The sequence below is a fragment of the Sus scrofa genome, chromosome 4 (genome assembly GCF_054392235.1).
Source record: "Sus scrofa isolate SSC_HxYL_T2T_F1_AM1 chromosome 4, Sscrofa_HxYL_maternal_Yorkshire_Landrace_v2.0, whole genome shotgun sequence".
Lineage (NCBI taxonomy): Eukaryota > Metazoa > Chordata > Mammalia > Artiodactyla > Suidae > Sus > Sus scrofa.
In genome coordinates, this window is record NC_139386.1 from 102,148,697 (window position 1) to 102,168,194 (window position 19,498).

Consider the following 19,498-nt stretch of genomic DNA (forward strand, 5'->3'; position numbering starts at 1 on the left):
AGTCAAGCCTGAACATGTCTGCACTGAAGTATAATTCCAGACCACTAAATATCAAGAACTTTTTGGAATTCTTTTTCAGAAATAACATTTTTACATCTTACGTTTCAGAACACCCAATTTATTGACCAGGACAAGAGAAGTACAACTAGAGAAAGTAAGTTACTCAGCACCATTCATCATTAGAGAACTGTAAATACCATTCCATATCTATTCAAATGGTTTAAAAAAATAATACCAAATGTTAGTGGAGACGTGGAGCAACAGCAACGCATTTATTACAGGTGGGAATGCAAAATGGTATAGCCATTTTGAAAGACAGTTTGAGTTTCTTAAAAGCTAAACAGTCTTACCATAAGATCCAGCAATCATACGCCTAGGTATTTCCCCAACTGACTCCACAACTTATATTTATACAAACTCTTACACATTAGAATTCCCTGGCAGCACAGTGGGTTAAGGATCCTGTATTGTCATCAGTGTGGCTCGGGTTCAATTTCTGGCCAGGGAACGTTCAAATGCCACGGACATAGCCAAAAAACAAAAACAAAACAAAAACTTGAACATAAATGTTTGTAGCTGTGGGGAGTTCCCTTTGTGACTCAGCAGTTAACGATCTCGACAAGGATCCATGAGGATTTGGGTTCAATCCCTGGCCTCGCTCAGTGGGTTAAGGATCCGGTGTTGCCTTGAGCTATGGTGTAGGTTGCAGATGAGGCTTGGATCCGAAGTTGTTGTGGCTATGGTGTAGGCCAGCAGCTGTAGCTTGGATTCAACCCCTAACCTGGGAACTTCCACATGCTGCAGGTACAGTCCTAAAGAGCAAAAGAAAAAAAAAAAGGAAAGAAAGAAAAATGTTTATAGCTGCTTTATTCATAACTGCCAAAAACTGGAAGTAAACAAGATGTCCTTTGTAAGTGAATGAATGAACAAAACGTGGTGTACCAATACAATGGAATATCATTCAGCTATAAAAAGAAATAAGCTCGCAAGACACAAAAAGACATGGGGGAATCTTAAATGCATATTGCTAAGGGAAAGAAGCCAATAAGAAAATGCTATATATCTATGATGGAACATGATAATGTGAGAAAAAAGAATGTAACATGTATGTGTAACTGGGTCACCATGCTGTACAGTAGGAAAAAAAATTGTATTGGGGAAATAACAATTAAAAAAATGCTATATACTGTATGATTCCAATTAATTATATGACATTCCAGAAAAGGCAAAGATCAGTGTCCTGCCAGAGGCTTGGAGGGAGAGGAGGGATGAATAAGTGAAGCACGGGGGATTTTTAGGGCAGTGAAACTATCCATATGATACTGAACACTGCATACACGACAGGATGTATTTGTCAAAACCTACAGAACTTTACAAGAATAAACCTTAATATATGCAAAAAATTAAAACAGTAGGTTCAGAAAATTCCAGGCTGAGATAAGAGAACCTAACTGTATTTCAAATCAATTTCAAAAGCCTCAGTGAAGGGAGTAGTGGGGGAAAGGTACAGACCTAAGTAACTGGAAATGAATGACTTCTATAAGATTTAAGGCCAAAGGGACTGCGCATAAGTACAGTATTCTAGTCAATAAAGTTGTTTCCCAAAGGGGTACAGGTTAACAATTCTAATATTTCTATACTTGTGCACTAGAATTGAACAATTAAGTAAATAAATGTGGATGTGGGGAGCCAAGTTTCTCACTGCTGGGAGTGGAAATGTACAGATCAGTAAAGGGAAAGGGATAAAATATCCATATGGTAATGAAAAAAAGAGAAACATCAGTATGAACTCAAAGATACAGATGGTTACATATAGAAATATTTATAGATATGTATATATAAGGGGTTAATAAACACACATACATTTCTTTGCTTTGTCAGCTGAAAAGGCCTGAAAGAAACTACACTTTAGTAGCAAGAACTAAACTTAATGCCCAGATCTTGGTTTCCAATAACATTCTCCAGTAAAAAGGACCAGTGCCCCTTGGAGAAATGGCTGATTCTAAGACTGGGGCAGGAAATACACAAGATGAGCTCAGAGCATTCTGTATGGAGTACCAGAAAGTAAGGAAGTGCTCAAAAAGAAAACAAAACAAAACACACCCTGATGGGAGTATGGCAGGACGGCACAGAAGCCAACTGAAAGAGCTACCAATGGCAAATTCTGGAACAGCTGGAGAAACCAATACAGTGGCAGTATCAGATTATACAAGACAAAGCATAAAAGAAATACCCACGAGCCCATACTCATATAAACAAATGACAGAATAAATTAACACAGGGGCAAAGAGACATTCTTCTCCTATGCAAAAGAATTCCAAATAAATTATATAGACACTACATTCTAAAGGAGGCGGGCATAACTCCCCACACCTTAAGAGTGAGCTGCACATAATGACTCCTATCCAAATGGTACAGAGTCAAGAAGGGGGAGAGGAGGAGGAGGAGGAGTATAACTTTACAGCAGAGCATCCAGGAGTTCCTGTTATGACCCAGAGGTTTAAGAACCTGACTAGTATCCATGAGGACGCAGGTTCAAGGCCTTGCTCAGAGGGCTAAGGATCTGATGTTGCCACAAGCTATGGCATAGGTCACAGAAGCAGCTTGGATCCTGCGTTGCTGTGGCTGTGACACAGGCTGGCAGCTGCAGTTCCAATCTGACCCCTAGCCTGGGAACTTCCAATTGCCGCAAGCGCAACCTAACATGAAAAAAAAAAAAGCCTGACAAACACTTCAGCTAGATATTCAAGGTCAACACCAACAGTCATAAATCATGATCATAGTATGTACCCTTGAAATGAACTGATGAAAATGGTACTTTATCTCTGTGATGGTCCTCCCCCAAAACCCCAAAACGCCAGCCTAATTATGAAAAAAAAAAAAAAAAAAAATCAGAGCTGGGAGTACCGTGGTGGCCTCACAGTTAAGGATTCAGCCTTGTCACAGCTGTGGCACAGATTCAATCCCTGGCCTAGAAAATTCCACATGCCACACACATGGGCATGGCCAAAAAAGAAAAAGGAAAGACTGAAAAATAGTCAAAGCCAAGATGAGTCCAAGGAGACATGACAACTAAATGTAATGTGATGTCCTGGATGGGATTCTAGAACAGAAATACATTAGATAAAAACCAAGGAAATTGGAATAAACTATGGGCTTCAGTTAACAATAATGTATCAACATTGGTTTACTTATTTAACAAATGTTAAACACTTAACAAATAACCATTCTAATAAAAGATGTTCATAAAAGAAGAAACTACATGGCAGGGGGAGGGGAAGTGTATGTGGAAACTACTATCTGTTCAATTTTTCTATAAACCTAAAACTGTTCTAGAAAATAGAGTCAATTTTAAAAATAAGATCACAAATTACACATAATAGTATGACTTCAACTTCATAACAAATGCATAAAAAAAGAACAGCCAAAATACAAAAAGTAGTTGTATTAGGATAATAAGCTGATGGGTGATTTTTTTTCCCTTAGCCTCCAAATTTTTTCTAACATTACTAACATATTACTTTTGTAATTTAAAAATTGAATCTTATACCACTACATGCCTATTTGAATGAACCAAAATCCAAAACTCTGACACCAAATGCTGCCAAGGATATGGATTAAAAGGAACTCTCATTCATGACTGGTAGGAATGCAAAACAGTATAGTCATTTTGGAAGACAGTCTGATTGTTCCTCTGTTGTTTTTTTTTTTAGCCACACTTACAGCATGTGGAAGTGCCCAGGCCAGGAAGTGAACCTGAGCCACGGCAGTGACAACACCAAGTTTTTAACCACTAGGCCACCAGGGAACTCTGGTTTCTTATAAACTAATATACTCTTGCTTCCTGGATCCAGCAATTGTGCTCTTTGGTATTTACCCAAAGGAGTCAAAAACTTACATCCGTACAAACCTGCACATGGATGTTTATAAGCAGCTGTATTCGTTATTGCCAAAACTTGGAAGCAATCAAGATGTCTTTTGGTAAAGGAATGGACAAACTGTAGTAGATCTAGACAATGGAATATTATTAAGCATTAGAAAAAAAACAAGCTATCGAGCCATGAAAAGACCTAAGGGAAACTTAAATGTATATTACTTAGTAAAACCAGAAAGTCTGAAAAGGCTATGTACCGTACGATTCTAACTAGTTGATAATCTGGAAGACGCAAAACTATGAAGAGAGTAAAAAAGATAAGCAGTTGCCAGGGCTTGGGAGCAGAGAGGAGTGAATAAGCAGAGCACAGAGAATTTGGGGGCAGTGAAACTACTCTGTATACTATAATGGCAGATACAACATGTCTTCACAAATATGTCCAACCCACAGAAAATACAACACCAGGAGTGAACCTTAAAATAGGAGTTCCCATTGTAGCTCAGCAGTAACAAACCTGAGTAGTACCCATAAGGATGCAGGTTCGATCCCTGGGACCCGCTCAGTGGGTTAAGGATCTGGCATTGCCGTGAGCTACAGTGTAGGTGGCTGACATGGCTCTGAACCCACGTTGTTGTGGCTGTGGCACAGGCCAGCAGCTATAGCTCCAATTCAACCCCTAGCCTGGGAACGTCCATATGCTGCCAAGAGCAGCCCTAAGAAGCAAAAAAAAAAAAAAAAAAGGTGAACCCCAAAATAAACCATGGACTCTGGGTGACAATGATGTATGAATGTAAGCACATTAGTTCTAACAAATGTGCCCTCTGGTTGGGGATGTTTATATTAGTGGAGGCCATGCATTCTATGAAGAGACTTAATTCACAGTTTGATACCTTTTTTAAGCATCACAAGTATCAATAGTGTATGGCCTTGGCAGGGTTGAGAAACTGAGAGGTATGTCAATCAGCATCTAGTCTTCCCAAAGAGGGGGAAAAAAAATAATAATTTGTCAAATAAGCTGCTCACCATTACTGGGACTAATTTTTACCCTTGGCTGGGTGTTCTATTCAAAAAGAATGCTGCCTGAGGCAGGAAATGTACAAATAAGGATCATACATCTTTCAACCAAAATACCTTCAGCCACAAGTAACAAGGGTTTATTACTTGGGAAGTAGAAATAGACTCCTTAAACCGTCTAGTTCCATGGCAATCGGTATACAAATATAATCTATGCGGTATATTTATTTCTAAAAAAGCAAATCTTATTTGTCATTTAAGAAAAAAATATAATAAAGCTTAGGACTTTATGATATTTAAAATAAATATAAAATTATAATCAAGCTATTCAGAAAAATAATTCATTTGTTATCTGAAAAATCACCTTTAAGGCCAATGTAATAATTTGACACCAAGAAGAAAAAGAAACTTGTTCATTTCCCACCTAACAGAATATAAAATTCTAGTTTTAGAATTTTAAAACAGCCTCCTATATTACAATTATTAAGGCTACAGATCTGTGTTCCAGGTGGCTAGGACACAGCTAGTATACACTTTCTGTCCTTGGCATAATAAATGGGCCCCTTTCATTTTCAAAAGTGTCTTGGCTTGGGCAATGAACTACACAGTCCTCTTAGTTTTAGTACATTTTGTGTCTGGAAGGCTCCTGTTAATCTGCACGGAGTCTCAGGGCACTTGCATTTACAAGTCTAGATAACTAAGGGCAGAAAAGTACTTAGAAGGACTTGGAGGAATTGCTCTAAACTTGTTCATCCCATTGCAGGGGAGGCGGGACTGGGGAGGTTAGGGGAGAAAGAAAGAGACTTCAGATCAACTGAGCTTAAGAAATGACCTCAAGCTGCCAGATTCCCCACCAAATCTAAAATTCTTTTAGGGCAAGGACTGTGTGTCATTCAGCTTCCTATCCCCAGTGTCTATCTAATCTTATGTATGAGGTATAGAAAGCACTTGCTAAAAATTTTCCCTGAATGAATGAAAAAAAGTTATTAAGGCTAGCACATAAATACAGTAATGGTTTTCTTTCATGTACTTCCATAACTTCATTCCTTATTTTTAACTTTTATTCTGGCTTCACTGTTTAGAGGGAAGTACTAAAAATATTATGCAAGCTCCACATTTTTCAAAATTTAGTATTAGTGATCATTTTGTTTTCTATTATGAGAAGTAGTGAAAATAATACATAAGAGTAAAATATGGCATTCAATTATGTCAGCAATTTCAATGTGAGGCTATGTTTTCTTTTACTGAAATATACTGAAAATAAAAGGAATTGTTTTTATTAATTTTTTCAAGAATAAACACTGATTCCAAGGATAGCAAAATAAGGTAAGAAGGACTAAGAAATAAACATGCTGACATTTTAAAAGCACCCTTTATTTTATGTTAATTCTAGGAATAATCTGTTGTAATCATTCCGTTTCATCTCAAAAACTAAATGCACTTAGTAAGAAAAAAATTTAAGAACAATTGAGTTTCCTTGCATCATTGTGGCTAAAGTATTAGAAAGGTCTTTTAAAAAGTTCCAATACCAAAACTATAAAAATATACATTTATTTTGTTTGGACAGGATTTTTTGTTTGCTTATTTTTCAATTTTGTCTTTAAAAACTTGATCAGCATATAACAACTGTAAGGTTCAATTTAAATGTAAAGCTAGCTGAGAAAATGGGTTACTTCTCCACACTGTGAGACAATGAATGCTAAAGGTAAGAAAGTTTCTAATAGCCATAATGATTTCCCTAACCTCACAAACTCATTCCCCTCCTATGTACAATTTCTGAGGATCCCCCCAATCAGTTATTCACCAGCAAAACAAACATAATGAGTCCTAAATCATTTCTCAACCTCAATTTAGGCTTTCAGACCTGCTATAATTTGAATCATTGCCTATATGGCTAATTTAAAGGCAACCCCCAAATGTTTTTTAGTCTGGCATACAATGAATGTTATTTAAACAATAAAACCTACTTGCTTTATCATGAGCCTTAGTTTACAAGGCAGGTAACTTACCAAAGAAGGAATCTTAATTTTTTTAAGTTCTATTTTACTACTATTTCTGAATTACTACATCATGTGATTAAAAGCATGATTCCTCATGTGATCTGATAAGTCCGTCCTGGGGTGACAGCCTACACCTTGAATTCCAACACCAATTTCCTAATATTCAGTTAGTCTTCAGAGGTTCTATATTTGAGTGTGAGTAGAAGTGTAAATCTATCACTACTACTGAAAAACAGCTCAAAATATCTTCATCAATGAAAGATAGCCCTTAAATATTAGTAACAAGAGAGATACTTGTGAAGTGATCTGGCCCTTTAGCAATCAAATACTATCCTTTAATCCAAAATATCTGGGCAATTTCTTTTGAATACTGAGGAACACAGACTACAGTTTCTGTAAATTGTAGTCTATTTCAACATATTGAATAAGAAAGTTTTGGTAAGACCTTCTCTCTCTCTTTTTTTTTTTCCGTCTTTTGTCTTTTGAGGGCCACACCCATGGCACATGGAGGTTCCCAGGCTAGGGGTCCAGTAAGAGCTGTAGCCGCTGGCCTACACCACAGCCACAGCAATGCAGGATCCAAGCCGCATATGCCACCTACACCACAGGTCATGGCAACGCCGGATCCTCAACCCACTGAGCAAGGCCAGGGATCAAACCCACGTCCTCATGGATGCTGGTCAGGTTAGTTAACCATTGAGCCACGATGGGAACTCCCAGCAAGGCCTTTTCATATTAGCAACATAAAGGATAACTGGGTGGGCCAGAGAAATCTAAAATAATCTATCGGCACATAACTCATAAAAGGAAACTTCAGTGTCACATTTCCTTGAATTCAAAAAACCAGGTGAGAACAAAACTCTGTCATATCTAAGAGACCCAAGTTACATATCTTGAGAAAACAAATTCAAAAAATAGTTTTTAACCCCCTTAGAATCAAAGTGATCATAATATTCGGTAAATAGAACTAAATAACCTGCATGGTACATTCAGTAGACAAGCTACATACACTTTACAAATTATAAACTTTATAGATGATTAAATTGATCAGCAAGAGAAGTGGAAGAAGTTTCTAAACCTTTCATAGAAGTCATCACATTTTCTAAGATCTCCAAATATCAAGTTAATCAACCTCCCAATTTTCAAAACATACTAAATAAATACCTAGCGCTAGACAGACACCCAGATATAAAAGTACTGTACTAAAGGGTGGGGGAAGAGACAACTTCCTGGTTAATCTCACTGAATAGTTCTGTAAGAGTAATCATCGGCCCGTGAATGCCTCTGGAAGAAAATCCACACAAGCAGCTGACTCCCTGCAGACTGCTCTGTACTTTTCCAAAGAGAAGTAAACTAATTACTTATGTTTCAAGTCCACAGAATACATGGATTCATCATTCTAGTCTTGTTCTGAGGTCTGATCCAAGAATCTAGTTTCAGATAGCTTAAGCTTAAGCAAAAACAAATCTTTTTTTTTTTTTTTTTTAAAGATGCTTTCATAACAACGGAAGTTAGTTGAAGGAAGTACACATGAGGGTACTCAAATATAGTACCTTATTCTGCAGCTTTAGTACCTTGCAAACAGGCATATTTCCCAACTATTGAGAACCTTATTAGTTAGCAGGGAGCAATAAATAATAAACAAAAGAGATTATATGCATACTACCTAGTATTTCACTAATACCATACCACAAAATTTTATTCTGAAGTACCCCTCACATTACTGACAGAAAGCCGAAATTCAATGTGTGATCACCATCAATTCTTAAACTTATTTGAAAGATCTTTGTAAGAATTTTCATTTTGAAGGTAGACTGCAGGTACAAATCTTAGTACTTATTCAAGTTCCCTGTCTGTCTTTAGCCCCCCCTCAACTCCCAGCAACATGCTGTATGCCAAAATAAAAGATTTAAATTAAAGAAGGCATCTTAACAAAAAAAAAAAAAAAAAAAAAAAAAAAAAAAAAAGGAGGCATCTTCAAATCAGAGGAATACAACAGAACATCACAGGTAGGGGAGAGCACAAGGGGACCTACAGCATATAGGATCAAACTTTAACAACTGTAAACACAATAGTAAGTACAGTCAAATAAAAAAGAAGAGAAAGAGAAAAGGATATTTGAGAAGCCAAACTGGACTGTGGGATAAAATACATATACAAATTAAAGGCAACCAGCTCCGCACCAGCTGTTCCCAGTTCTAAGTATTAGAGCTTAGTTGTCTTTAGTTCCCTTCTTTATATAGTACAAGACAGCCCAAGAGAGTAGATGCTCTGAAATTCTTCTAATTCTAACAGTGATTTTCCTCTTTGGCCTTGTGAATGTTATTCAACCTCTTCAGTAAATAAATAAAAACTAAATTTACTGAGAGTGCTGGGTATTAATATATATATACTACTATATTCTGACCTCAAAAACAGAATAAAATCCAAATTTTTAGTACTGCAATCAAAACCCTGTTTGATCTAACTTCAAGCATAGCTGTCTGCAAACAAACAGCAACTTTATTTTTATTTTTTTTTTTTTTCCCACTGCAAACAGCAACTTTAGATTCCAAAGACCCTCCCTTTGGCCACAGGATCAGCCTACAAAATCCTTCCTCCTTTTCTCCCTACTTAAATTATACTTGTCCTTCAATCAGTTTGAAAGCCTCCTTATAACCTATCTACCCACCAACCTTCCCATCTTTCCAAGTATATTCACTTGAAAAGCCTCTAAACTCCCACTGTGTTCTTCATTTAACTCCATTATTTCATTTTGCTTTACATACAGTAAATTGTTTACATGTACCTTCTCCTCGGCAGTGTAAGCTTCTCAAAGGCAGGGATGCAGGGGCTCCGTGATTCATACAAGCCTAGCAGTACTTTACACATAGCTTGTGCTTAACTGTGGTACCAGATTGAATATTAGTGGGACAACCTCAGAAAAGTGATGCCCTTAATCATTGTTTTTCAATGATTACAACCTAATGAGTCATGAAATTAATGCAGTGGGCCACCACCAGTACTCAAAAAACAAAAACCCCCAAATATTGAACAGACTAAAAACATACCAGAGTGCATGATACCAGTAAACAGTTTTGTGAAACTTGTCTCAGGTGGGGTTTTGGTGGTTTTGGGGTTTTGTTGTTTTGGATTTTGGGTTGTATTTAGTTTAGGTTGTAATATAAAATGTATCTCTTACATGAGTTGCAATTTTTAAAAAATATTTTAAAACTGCCTAAATATTATTTTTCTAAATGTGGGTCTGGAATGATACCAGCCATACACAGGCTCTTACTGGACTGCCCAAGTGAAGCAAAGAAATCATCTATACAGTTGACGGTCAAAGAACAGAATGACTCTAACTGGCTCCAACCTCAACCACAACAATATCCTTTGTGCCAGTAATGCCAGCATCTAACAAATGAATTCACCACAAATCATGCTCCCAAAGCACTGTGCAGTGATCATAAATTGTAAATGTTTTCTTCTCAACTGAGTTTCTCTGCTTATCTACCAAATCATAAGAATTATGCCCAATGGGACTTATCTTTAAAAAAATAATTATCCTTAAGAGCATGCATGGTAACAAGCCCTCACCTGAAAGAAATTGGAAAGTGGTGACTAGAAAGAGAACTGTCCTTCACAATAACTTATATGACTCAGAAAAATCTTCATGTTACTAACAAAAGTTCTCTTCCTGGTCACAGCAATGTTGTGGAAGTGATTTCTGAAGGGAAAATAATTCTATTTTCAAATTTAGTTTTATTATTTTGCCAGACAGCTACTTACTTAAAATACCTCTTGGATTTGCAACTATGATTGTCATCCTCTCTTCACTGATAACCAGCAGAGTAAAGATAACAGAAAATAAAGGCAAAGAAGGACTGTTTCGGTTCCCTGTCTTCCATCCAATTTAACAATAAGAGAGACAGGGTAAATAAAGACATAACACGGTTGCACTTCCAAATCAAAGAACCAAAGCTCAACTGCTATCCAAGTTCACAGGGATGTCACTGAATTTTGACTACTCAGTGAAGAACAGTTGACTATTAACAGTCAAGAACAGCAGAGAATAATAATCTATAATGGAAAAGAATCTGAAAAAGAATATACATATATTTGCTTTACTGTACCCTACAACATTGTAAATCAACTATACTTCAAGTAAAAAAAAAAAAAAAGAATAGTTGAGAAAACACAGAGATGAAAAATACACTGGATTTAGAATCCAAAGACCTGGGTTTAATTCTAGTTAACATTTATTTCTGCAATACCCAGTTTCCTCTCTTGTGAAATAGTGATAATACTCCCCACATTTATTCAGCAAGCATTTATGGAAGAATACCTTCTATGTGCCACTAGACATCTGGCTAGGGAAACCACACAGATGTAGTCCCTGCCATCAAGAAGCTTATATTTTCCCTATCTCACAAGACTATTGTGAAGATTAAATGTAAAAACACTGTGCAAATTGTAACATTACACAAACTGCAAAGTGTATAATGACTATTATCACCGTTAACTTGTTCTACCTCTTAACCCTCATCTTTATTACAACAGCTTAGCTAGATTCAATAAAGTATAGATGATCAAACATAGTCCACTACTAATTTTCACAAGTGCTGGAATTTCAAGAGCCTAACAAATCACTTTGTTAGTATAGTCTTTTTTTTTTTTTTTTTTTTTTGCTTTTTTAGGGCCATACCCACAGCATATGGAGGTTCCCAGTCTAGGGGAACAGAGACGGGTCAAATCGGAGCTGTAGCTGTTGGCCTATGCCACAGCCACAGCAAGACAGGATCCAAGCCATATCTGCAGCCTACACCACAGCTCACAGCAATCCAGATCCTAAACCCACTAAGAAGGCCAGGGATTGAAACTGCATCCTCATGGATGCTAGTCAGATTTGTTAACGACTGAGCCATGACGAGAACTCCTGTTAGTATAGTCTTAGCTAATGGCTATACATAAAATGAACCGAGAATTCAAGGTTGGTAGTTTCACTCCAGGTGTGGGTTGGGTGTGTGGGTTCCATTACCCACACCTGGCAAGGCAGTAAAAAAATATAAAGATTTCTAGGCCCATGCAAGACCTACTAAGTCATACCCTTAACAGGGTGAGCCTGAGAATCCACACTTTGGACAAGCACTCAGTGATTCTTAGGCTCACTAAAGCTTGAGAGTCATTGCCATTAAAACTTCCTTTAATCAATAACCACGATTTAAAACACCATTTCCAGAGTTCCTACTGTGGCACAGTGGTTAAAAATTTGGCTTACAGCAGCTCAGGTTCCTATGGAGGTGCAGGTTCGATCCCCAGCCCAGTGGCACAGAGGGTTAAAGGATCCAGTGTTGCTGTAGCTGAGATGTAGGTCCAAGCTGAGGCTCAGATTCAGTCCCTGGCCTGGGAACGTCCACATGCTGCAGGTGCAGCCATTAAACAAACAAACAAACAAAATACCATTTGCAAAATCTACCAGGAAAATCTAAGCCAAATAGAATTCAGCTACAAATGCAAAAGAAGTTCTTGAGAAGGTAATTTTTAACTCATAAAAATGCTTCTTGTGGCATCGACCTCTTTTTAGTCAATGATTTTCAAACTTTCATATAAAATGAAGCAAAAAAAATGCCCATGAGATATTCATAAGTTTTCCAAATTAATTCTCAATAAACAAAGACAATATAATATATACACATACACACGTACACATTCATATCTTTAATTTTCTTATGGTTCAACTTTAACAAAAGAAAGTTATATCATCTTGCAGCTATCAAGAAGTAATGCATATACTCTGTATCATATTAATGCATCATATTGAATGCTTGCAAGCCAACACTAGGGTCCATGCTTATTGAAGACCACATTATTCAAATACCAGAGAACCAAACTAGCCAACAGACAAACCTATTCCCTCCCTCAAAAATATAGATAGTACCATATCCATATCCACTGCACACTAAAACCCTCCTAAGGGCATCTCTAAAAAAAAAAATCAATCAGGAGCCCTTGAAACTCCTTTAACCTTAAGAAAATCAACCTGAAGTTAAATGTTACTTCACATATTATATATTTAGTGCAAAGACATATTTATTTTGTTCTATTTGTTGAAAGCATCCTTCACTCATTAGCCTCCAGGTATATACACATCAAAGGCAAAACACTCAATGTATGCTACACTGGGAAAAATTACAAGGTGGAGACTAACACTGCTATTCAAGAAAACTTCCCAGAGTTCTGCTGTGGCCCAGTGGGTCACGGGTTGTCACCGCAGCAGCTGGGTCACTGCTGTGGCAAGGGTTTGACTCAGACACTTCCACATGCCATGAGGGTGACAGAAAGAAAGAAAGAAAAAAGAAAGAAAGAAAGAGAAAACTTCCCATCTTCAGTAAAATTTAGAGCCCAGAAGGCTTTTTCATACTCCACTATCAAGCCCTGCAACATGTCTCTTTCCCAAAACAGAATCTAGTCAGTTTTGAAGTGAGAAAGCACAAACCAAACCATACTGAATTTAGTTTAGCAGCTATTCTAGATTCAATGAGAACGAGGTCTTTGCAGCTTTTAAAGAAATTCAAAGAAATAATGCTTTTATTTTTGTCCAAGCTTGTATTCTCTTAAATCTCAATGTTACTCTTTCAAACCTTGACCAGCTGTTCAAACGACTGCAATATATGAAAACTGGAATAAAACAATTTGTATTGGAGGAAAGCGTCTAAAACAGGGAAAGGTCCTAAACAACAATTATCAAGGGGCATCCACCTATGACTCAATACAAACTACATCTACACAGTAATAATCTATATATGCCCACCCTGACCCGACTTGACACTCCAGCAATATGCAACACTTTCCTGGGGCAACAGAGAGGTTAACTTAAGGAAAAGTATTGCCTAAAGAATGCTTTAGGAAAATCAGCATCAATTTAACCAAAATCAAAACAAGCAGCAGACACACATCCCTCAAGAACTGTGTCTGTTTGGTGTCTGATTTCCGCCTCTCACTTGAAAACCTAAGGAGGAGATGTAGACCTTGGAAGAAGGGAAGGAAAGAGAAAGAAATTGTACAGTTGAGGACCCAAAGAATTTACCAACTAGTTACGCTCTGGGTTGTAACATCACTATTTTCCCTGGAGTAGTAGAGAAACTTCAAAGAATTTGGAAATCAAAATACAGGTGGAAGGTGAGAAATCAAAGCCAGGAAGATGTCTGAGCATCACAACCTTCTGGAGAAAGGTTCTCTAAGCAAAAAGTGCTCTTTTTGCCTACCCACTAAAAGAAAGAACATCTCTACTCACCACCAAGGATGTACCAAAATGTGATGTCTTTTCTCTAGAAGGAGGAATGGACCTAGACTGGAACCTGGGCCCGAGGCAAGTCCTTTTACCTAACTAGGGAATCATCTGAGGTCTCCTTTATGGTACCTAGTTTACAGGTGGACTCTGCTGCAAAAACCCTAGTAAAGACAAAAAGCCACCAACTATGTTAGTTGAATATATATATATATATATATATATATATACACACACACATATATATATATATATAAAATGGTTGATCATGTTAGCTATTGTCTTTCTACAGAATTATTTTAGTTTAGTTCCTTCAGCTCCAGTAAAAAATAAATGATTTAGAACTTTATGATGAAGAAAAGAATTAGATGCGCAGGTATGAAGCAAAAGGCCACTACTGCATTCCATATCTGAATTCCCTGACCCCCAAAAGATAAAGAATACATTGCCAGAGAGTACCAGAAAAAGAGTATGTAGGACATCAATGGAAAAAGAACGCATCTATTTACAGAAAGGACAGAGGAAAGGCATAATTGCTCCAAACACTTACTTTGGTGAGCTACTTTTTCTTGAGGTAAAAGATAAGAGGAAACAGAACGAATGGATACCACAGAGTAAGAATGTCTAGAATAAGGGTAGGTGGCATAAGCTGAATAAGACGGGATGGACTCCTCTACGGGTCCTTCAAAATACTATCCCCTTGAAACCTTGATCAAACCTACTGTTCTACTAGAGGAAAGACTGAAGGTTATGGAAATTATGATTAAAATAACATTTATAAAAAATGAGAGATTTTATGAGGACAAATCCAAGCACTGAAGGAGAGGGCATAAGAGTGAAAAAAGAATATGCAAGACAGAGTCAGGAAGGAGAGAGATCCAGGATTGAAGACTGCTGAGGATAATGGAGACAATGAGAGGATATACCACCTAGCAGTCAATCAGCAATCACTGTATAAATCTTAATGCAAAGTATAAAAACACAAATGTAACACCTGGATTAAAGACATGAGGGAGGTCTGCAAAGAAATTGCAAGACAAGGCAGCATCCTGCCAGAGCTTTAAGGGATGCAGTGAGCAAGTAAGGATGAAGGAGTATGAAGGGGGAGGGACTGCAGCAAGGAAAGACGATGGGTTGCAGCAGCAGAAGGGGCCTAAAAAGAGAAGGAAGGGCAAGGAACCTATAAGAGAGAAAGAATAGGATAAAGTCAAGCACGAGATAACAAGAGAACAGAGTAGGAGAGAGAATGAAAATGGCCTGCCCTGAAAAAGGGGGAAGTCAAAGACCCAAAAGAGGGTCACAGTTTGGGGGAAGCAAGGAGCTAAGGAGAGCTCTACTCTAAACCTGACTCAAAAGAAGTATGAGTATGGTGCAAGAGTGAAGACAGGGGCCAGAACAGGGATGCTCTCAGAGGGATGTAGTGATGGAGACCCTAGAGTCAAAATCCTGGTGTAATATGGGAATTACGGTGGAGAGAAACTATCATGTCAAAGACGACACCATCATTTGGGGGGGGGGCAGAAAAGAAGGTATTCTCGGAGTACGAATACAACACGAAGGGGAGGAAAGGGGCACACAGCAGGACAGAAAAATACAGGGAGTGCTTAACCATAAGGAGAGGGTAACTAAGAAAAGAAAAAGAGTGCGGCGTGGAGGGACGTTGTTGCGGGGGGCGCGGGGGGCGGGGAGTAGGAGCGACCAAAGGTCCCGCCTACTTGCTCTAGAGGGGAGAGGGGACGGTCCAGGGGGCTGAAAGGAGTGGTGGAGAACAAGAAACTACGATGCTCAGGATGAGAACTTAGGGAGGAGGCACTGTGGCTGGGTCAGAAAAGGAAATGCTGTCAGTTAGAAGCAGAAGAGAGTCAATATGAGGAAAGCGAGGGGCACCGAGGAGCAGAAAGCCGCATGCCAAAGGGGAAGGCAAAGGGGCAGAAAGGAAACCAAAGGAATGGGGGCAGGGGTAAAAGCAGTACGGGCAACGGGACACACACCGGAGATTACAGGGAGAGAGGTGGGGGTCCCAGAAACCCAGGGTGTGGGGAGGTAAAAGGGTCAAGCCTCATGGAGAGGCGGGGGTCCGGAGGGCCGGTTCGGCGGTTGCGGGGAGGTGCGGCCTGAGGGTGACAGGGGTAGAAGGAAAATGCAGGGACAGGCGGAGGGGATGGGGCGGTGAGCAGCCCGGATACTCACACCTCCAGAATGCGGTCCCCCTTGCGCACCCCGGCCCGGTCGGCCGCCCCCCCGGGCAGCACGGCGCTCACATGCTGCAGCGGCGCGTACAGCTCCCCGTTGATGCTCCGCAGTTGCCCGCCCTCGCTCACTTGGCCCCGCACGTTGAAGCCGTAGCCGGACTCGGACTTGACAATGCGCACGACCCGCGGGCCGCCGCCTCCCCCGCCGCCGTTCCCGGCGCAGTGGAGCCCAGACCCTCCACCGCCGCCGCCACCTCCGTTCCTGTGAGGGGCTGCGGGGTGAATCCCTTCCCCGTCCTCGTCCGCCATCTTGCGAGCTGAGCGAGCTGTACTCCCACCCCGCTACGCCTCCACTCCCTCCGCGCGTGCTCGCCCTTCTCAGCAGCCGCGCGACCTCCGGCGCGCGCGCTCGCTCTGCCGATCGCGGGACCGGAGTTGGCCACCGAGCTGCCGGCGCGGGCTATGGGGAGGCAGGGGGCGGGGGTGAAAGAGGACGGTTAGACACCGTGAAGCCTCCTGGGAGATGTAGTTTCTGGATGGTGAGGGCTGTGGGGGTAGGGCTAGGCCCAGGACGGAGCTGAAGTTATATGACGCAATTTCGGGCGCAAAGCCTGCTGGGGGTTGTAGTTCGCCCTTTACGCTTTTTTTAGGAGTTTCCTGTTGGACCGTGAGCTGCCAACCCAGCCTCGAGTGTGGCTGACAGGTTCAGCTGTTGAGGTGGGACAAGTTTTATTTTTCTCCTTTCATTTAGTGGCCTCTAAAAACAATAATATTAGGACAAATCGACGTCTGCGATTCAACACAGTCTTAAATTGTAACAACTCGTTTGCTCAATAACTTTGTTTCTACGTTGGTAATTTTATTCCACAACCCCAACAATCTTGTGAGACAAATGGAACATGAATTCATTTCTCTATTTCACGTATTAGGAAACCGAACCAAAGTGAGCTATTAAGTAATAGGAACTAAAGCCCAGTTATTTTTGTGCAACATTATTTTTGTATACCGCAACTACCTAAAAACTATGCCCCACGTATGTGAAAAGCATATGTAGGAGAAACTGTGGTCCCAGTGATTTAGACCTGGATATTAGAGTAGGCCAATTAATCATTTCAGTTTGCAATGATTTGGAGGTTTGGGTGTTTTTGCTTTTTAATTTAAAAATATTCATATATATATTTTTTAGTTGAGGTATAGTTGAAATACAATATTGTGTGTCAGGTATAGTGATTCGCAATTATTAAAGATTATACTCCATTTATAGCTATTATAAAATATTGGCTCTATTTCCTGTGCCACACAGTATATACTTGTAGCTTATTGATTATATACACAGCAGTTTGTACCTTTTAATCCCCTACCACTATTGTGCCCCTCCCTCATTCTCTCTCCCCACTGGTAACCACTAGTTTGTTTTCTATTATCTGTGCGTCTTTCTTTTTTGTTATATTCACTAGTATTTATTTCTTAATTCCACGTATAGTGATAACAGACATTATGGAGCAATGATTTTGAAGTTAACCTTTATTTGAAATTCATTTTGTTCTTCCCATCATCACAGTGGAGTTCTTTTCTTTGTCTTTTTTTTTGCTTTTTAGGGCCACACTTGTCAGCATATGGTGGTTCCCAGGCTAGGGGTCTAATTGGGGCTATAGCTGCCAGCCTGTACCACAGCCACAGTAACACAGGATCTGAGCCAGGTCTGTAACCTACACCACAGCTCATGGCAATACCGGATCCTTAACCCACTGAGCAAGGCCAGGGATCGAACCTGAAACCTTATGATTCGTTTCCGCTGTGCCGCAATGGGAATTCCCAAGTTCTTTTTTTTTTTTTTCAATGGCCATACCTACCGTGTATGGAAGTTCCCGGGCCAGGGACTGAATCCAAGTTAAGCTTCAACCTGTGCCACAGCTGCTGTGGCAATGCCAGATCTTTAACCCACTGTTCCAGGCCAGGGATGGAACCCTTGCCTCCCCAGTAACCTAAGCCACTGCAGTTGGATTTTTCTCTTTAGGGCCACACCTGCGGTGTATGGAAGTTCCCAGGTTAGGGGTTGAATCAGGGCTGCAGCTGCTGGTCTACACCACGGCCATGGCAACACCAGATCCAAGCTGCATCTGCGATCTATGCCACGGCTTGTGAGAACACTGGACACTTAACCCAATGAGTGAGGCCAGGAATTGAAACTGCATCCTCATGGATATTAATTGGGTTCTTAACCCACTGAGCCACAACAGGAACTCCTGCAGTTGGATTTTTAATCCACTGTACCACAGCAGGAACTCCAAGAGTGGAGTTGCTTGCAAATGGCAGCAATTCATGTTTTTTGGTTATCTACCCCACCACAAACTTACAGATATTGTGCAAAATGTCTGGCAAAGGCAAATAAGAATAGCAAGAGAAAAATGATGAAAAACAGCTTACTTAAGTACTTACTGCTCAAGTCTGGTATTTGATTTTACCCTACTCTAGGCTAATAAATTAGTCTGTTACTGTTTCGCGGATGCCGATAAAAGGCATAAGATTCCTGGATCTGAGTCAAAGGATTTTTACTCTCGACCTGTATAGGGAGAAACTTGAGCTTTAGCACCTTTGTGTGAATTCCTCTTGCCCCTCAAGTGCCACAGGAATGACAGAAGCGCTCACACGAATGCTGTGTGGTTGGTAGACTCATACCATAGCTGGGGAACACTGAACTTGGGAACCTGCCACTTTATAGAAAGTAGTAAGTAAACATGCTCTTTGTCCTGGAGGGAAAAGCTTATTTCATCCTTCAAAATTGCTCACAGGAAACATAATCCTGAGACATGACCCTGACAAAAAACAGTCAGGGCCCTGCATTCTTATTTTGTTGTCATTGTCATTTTTGTTTGTTTTTGCTTTTTATAGCTGCATCTATATCCTATGGAAGTTCCCAGGTTAGAGGTTGAATAGGAGCCACAGCTTTTAGCCTACACCATAGCCACAACACGCCAGATAGGAGCCCGAGCTGCATCTGTGACCTACACTGCAGCTTACAGCAACACCAGATCCTTAACCCACTGAGTAAGGCCAGGGATCAAACCTGCATCCTCATGGATACTAGTCAGATTCTTAACCCACGGAGCCACAACGGGCACTCCCGTCCTGCATTCTTGTCATACCC

At 39.9% G+C, this 19,498-nt stretch overlaps 1 protein-coding gene across 2 annotated transcripts in view; it reads right to left on the reverse strand.

Annotated features, from left to right (window-relative positions):
• Window positions 1–16,822, reverse strand: part of SNX27 (sorting nexin 27) — an 87,156-nt gene extending 70,334 nt beyond the window's left edge. For both annotated transcript variants that reach the window (XM_021089855.2, XM_003125761.7), the window contains exon 1: window positions 16,349–16,822. In XM_021089855.2, the coding sequence (XP_020945514.1) occupies window positions 16,349–16,659 (311 nt within the window). In that variant the 5' untranslated portion in view covers window positions 16,660–16,822. The remainder of the gene's footprint in view (window positions 1–16,348) is intronic.
• Window positions 16,823–19,498: the final 2,676 nt, after the last annotated feature.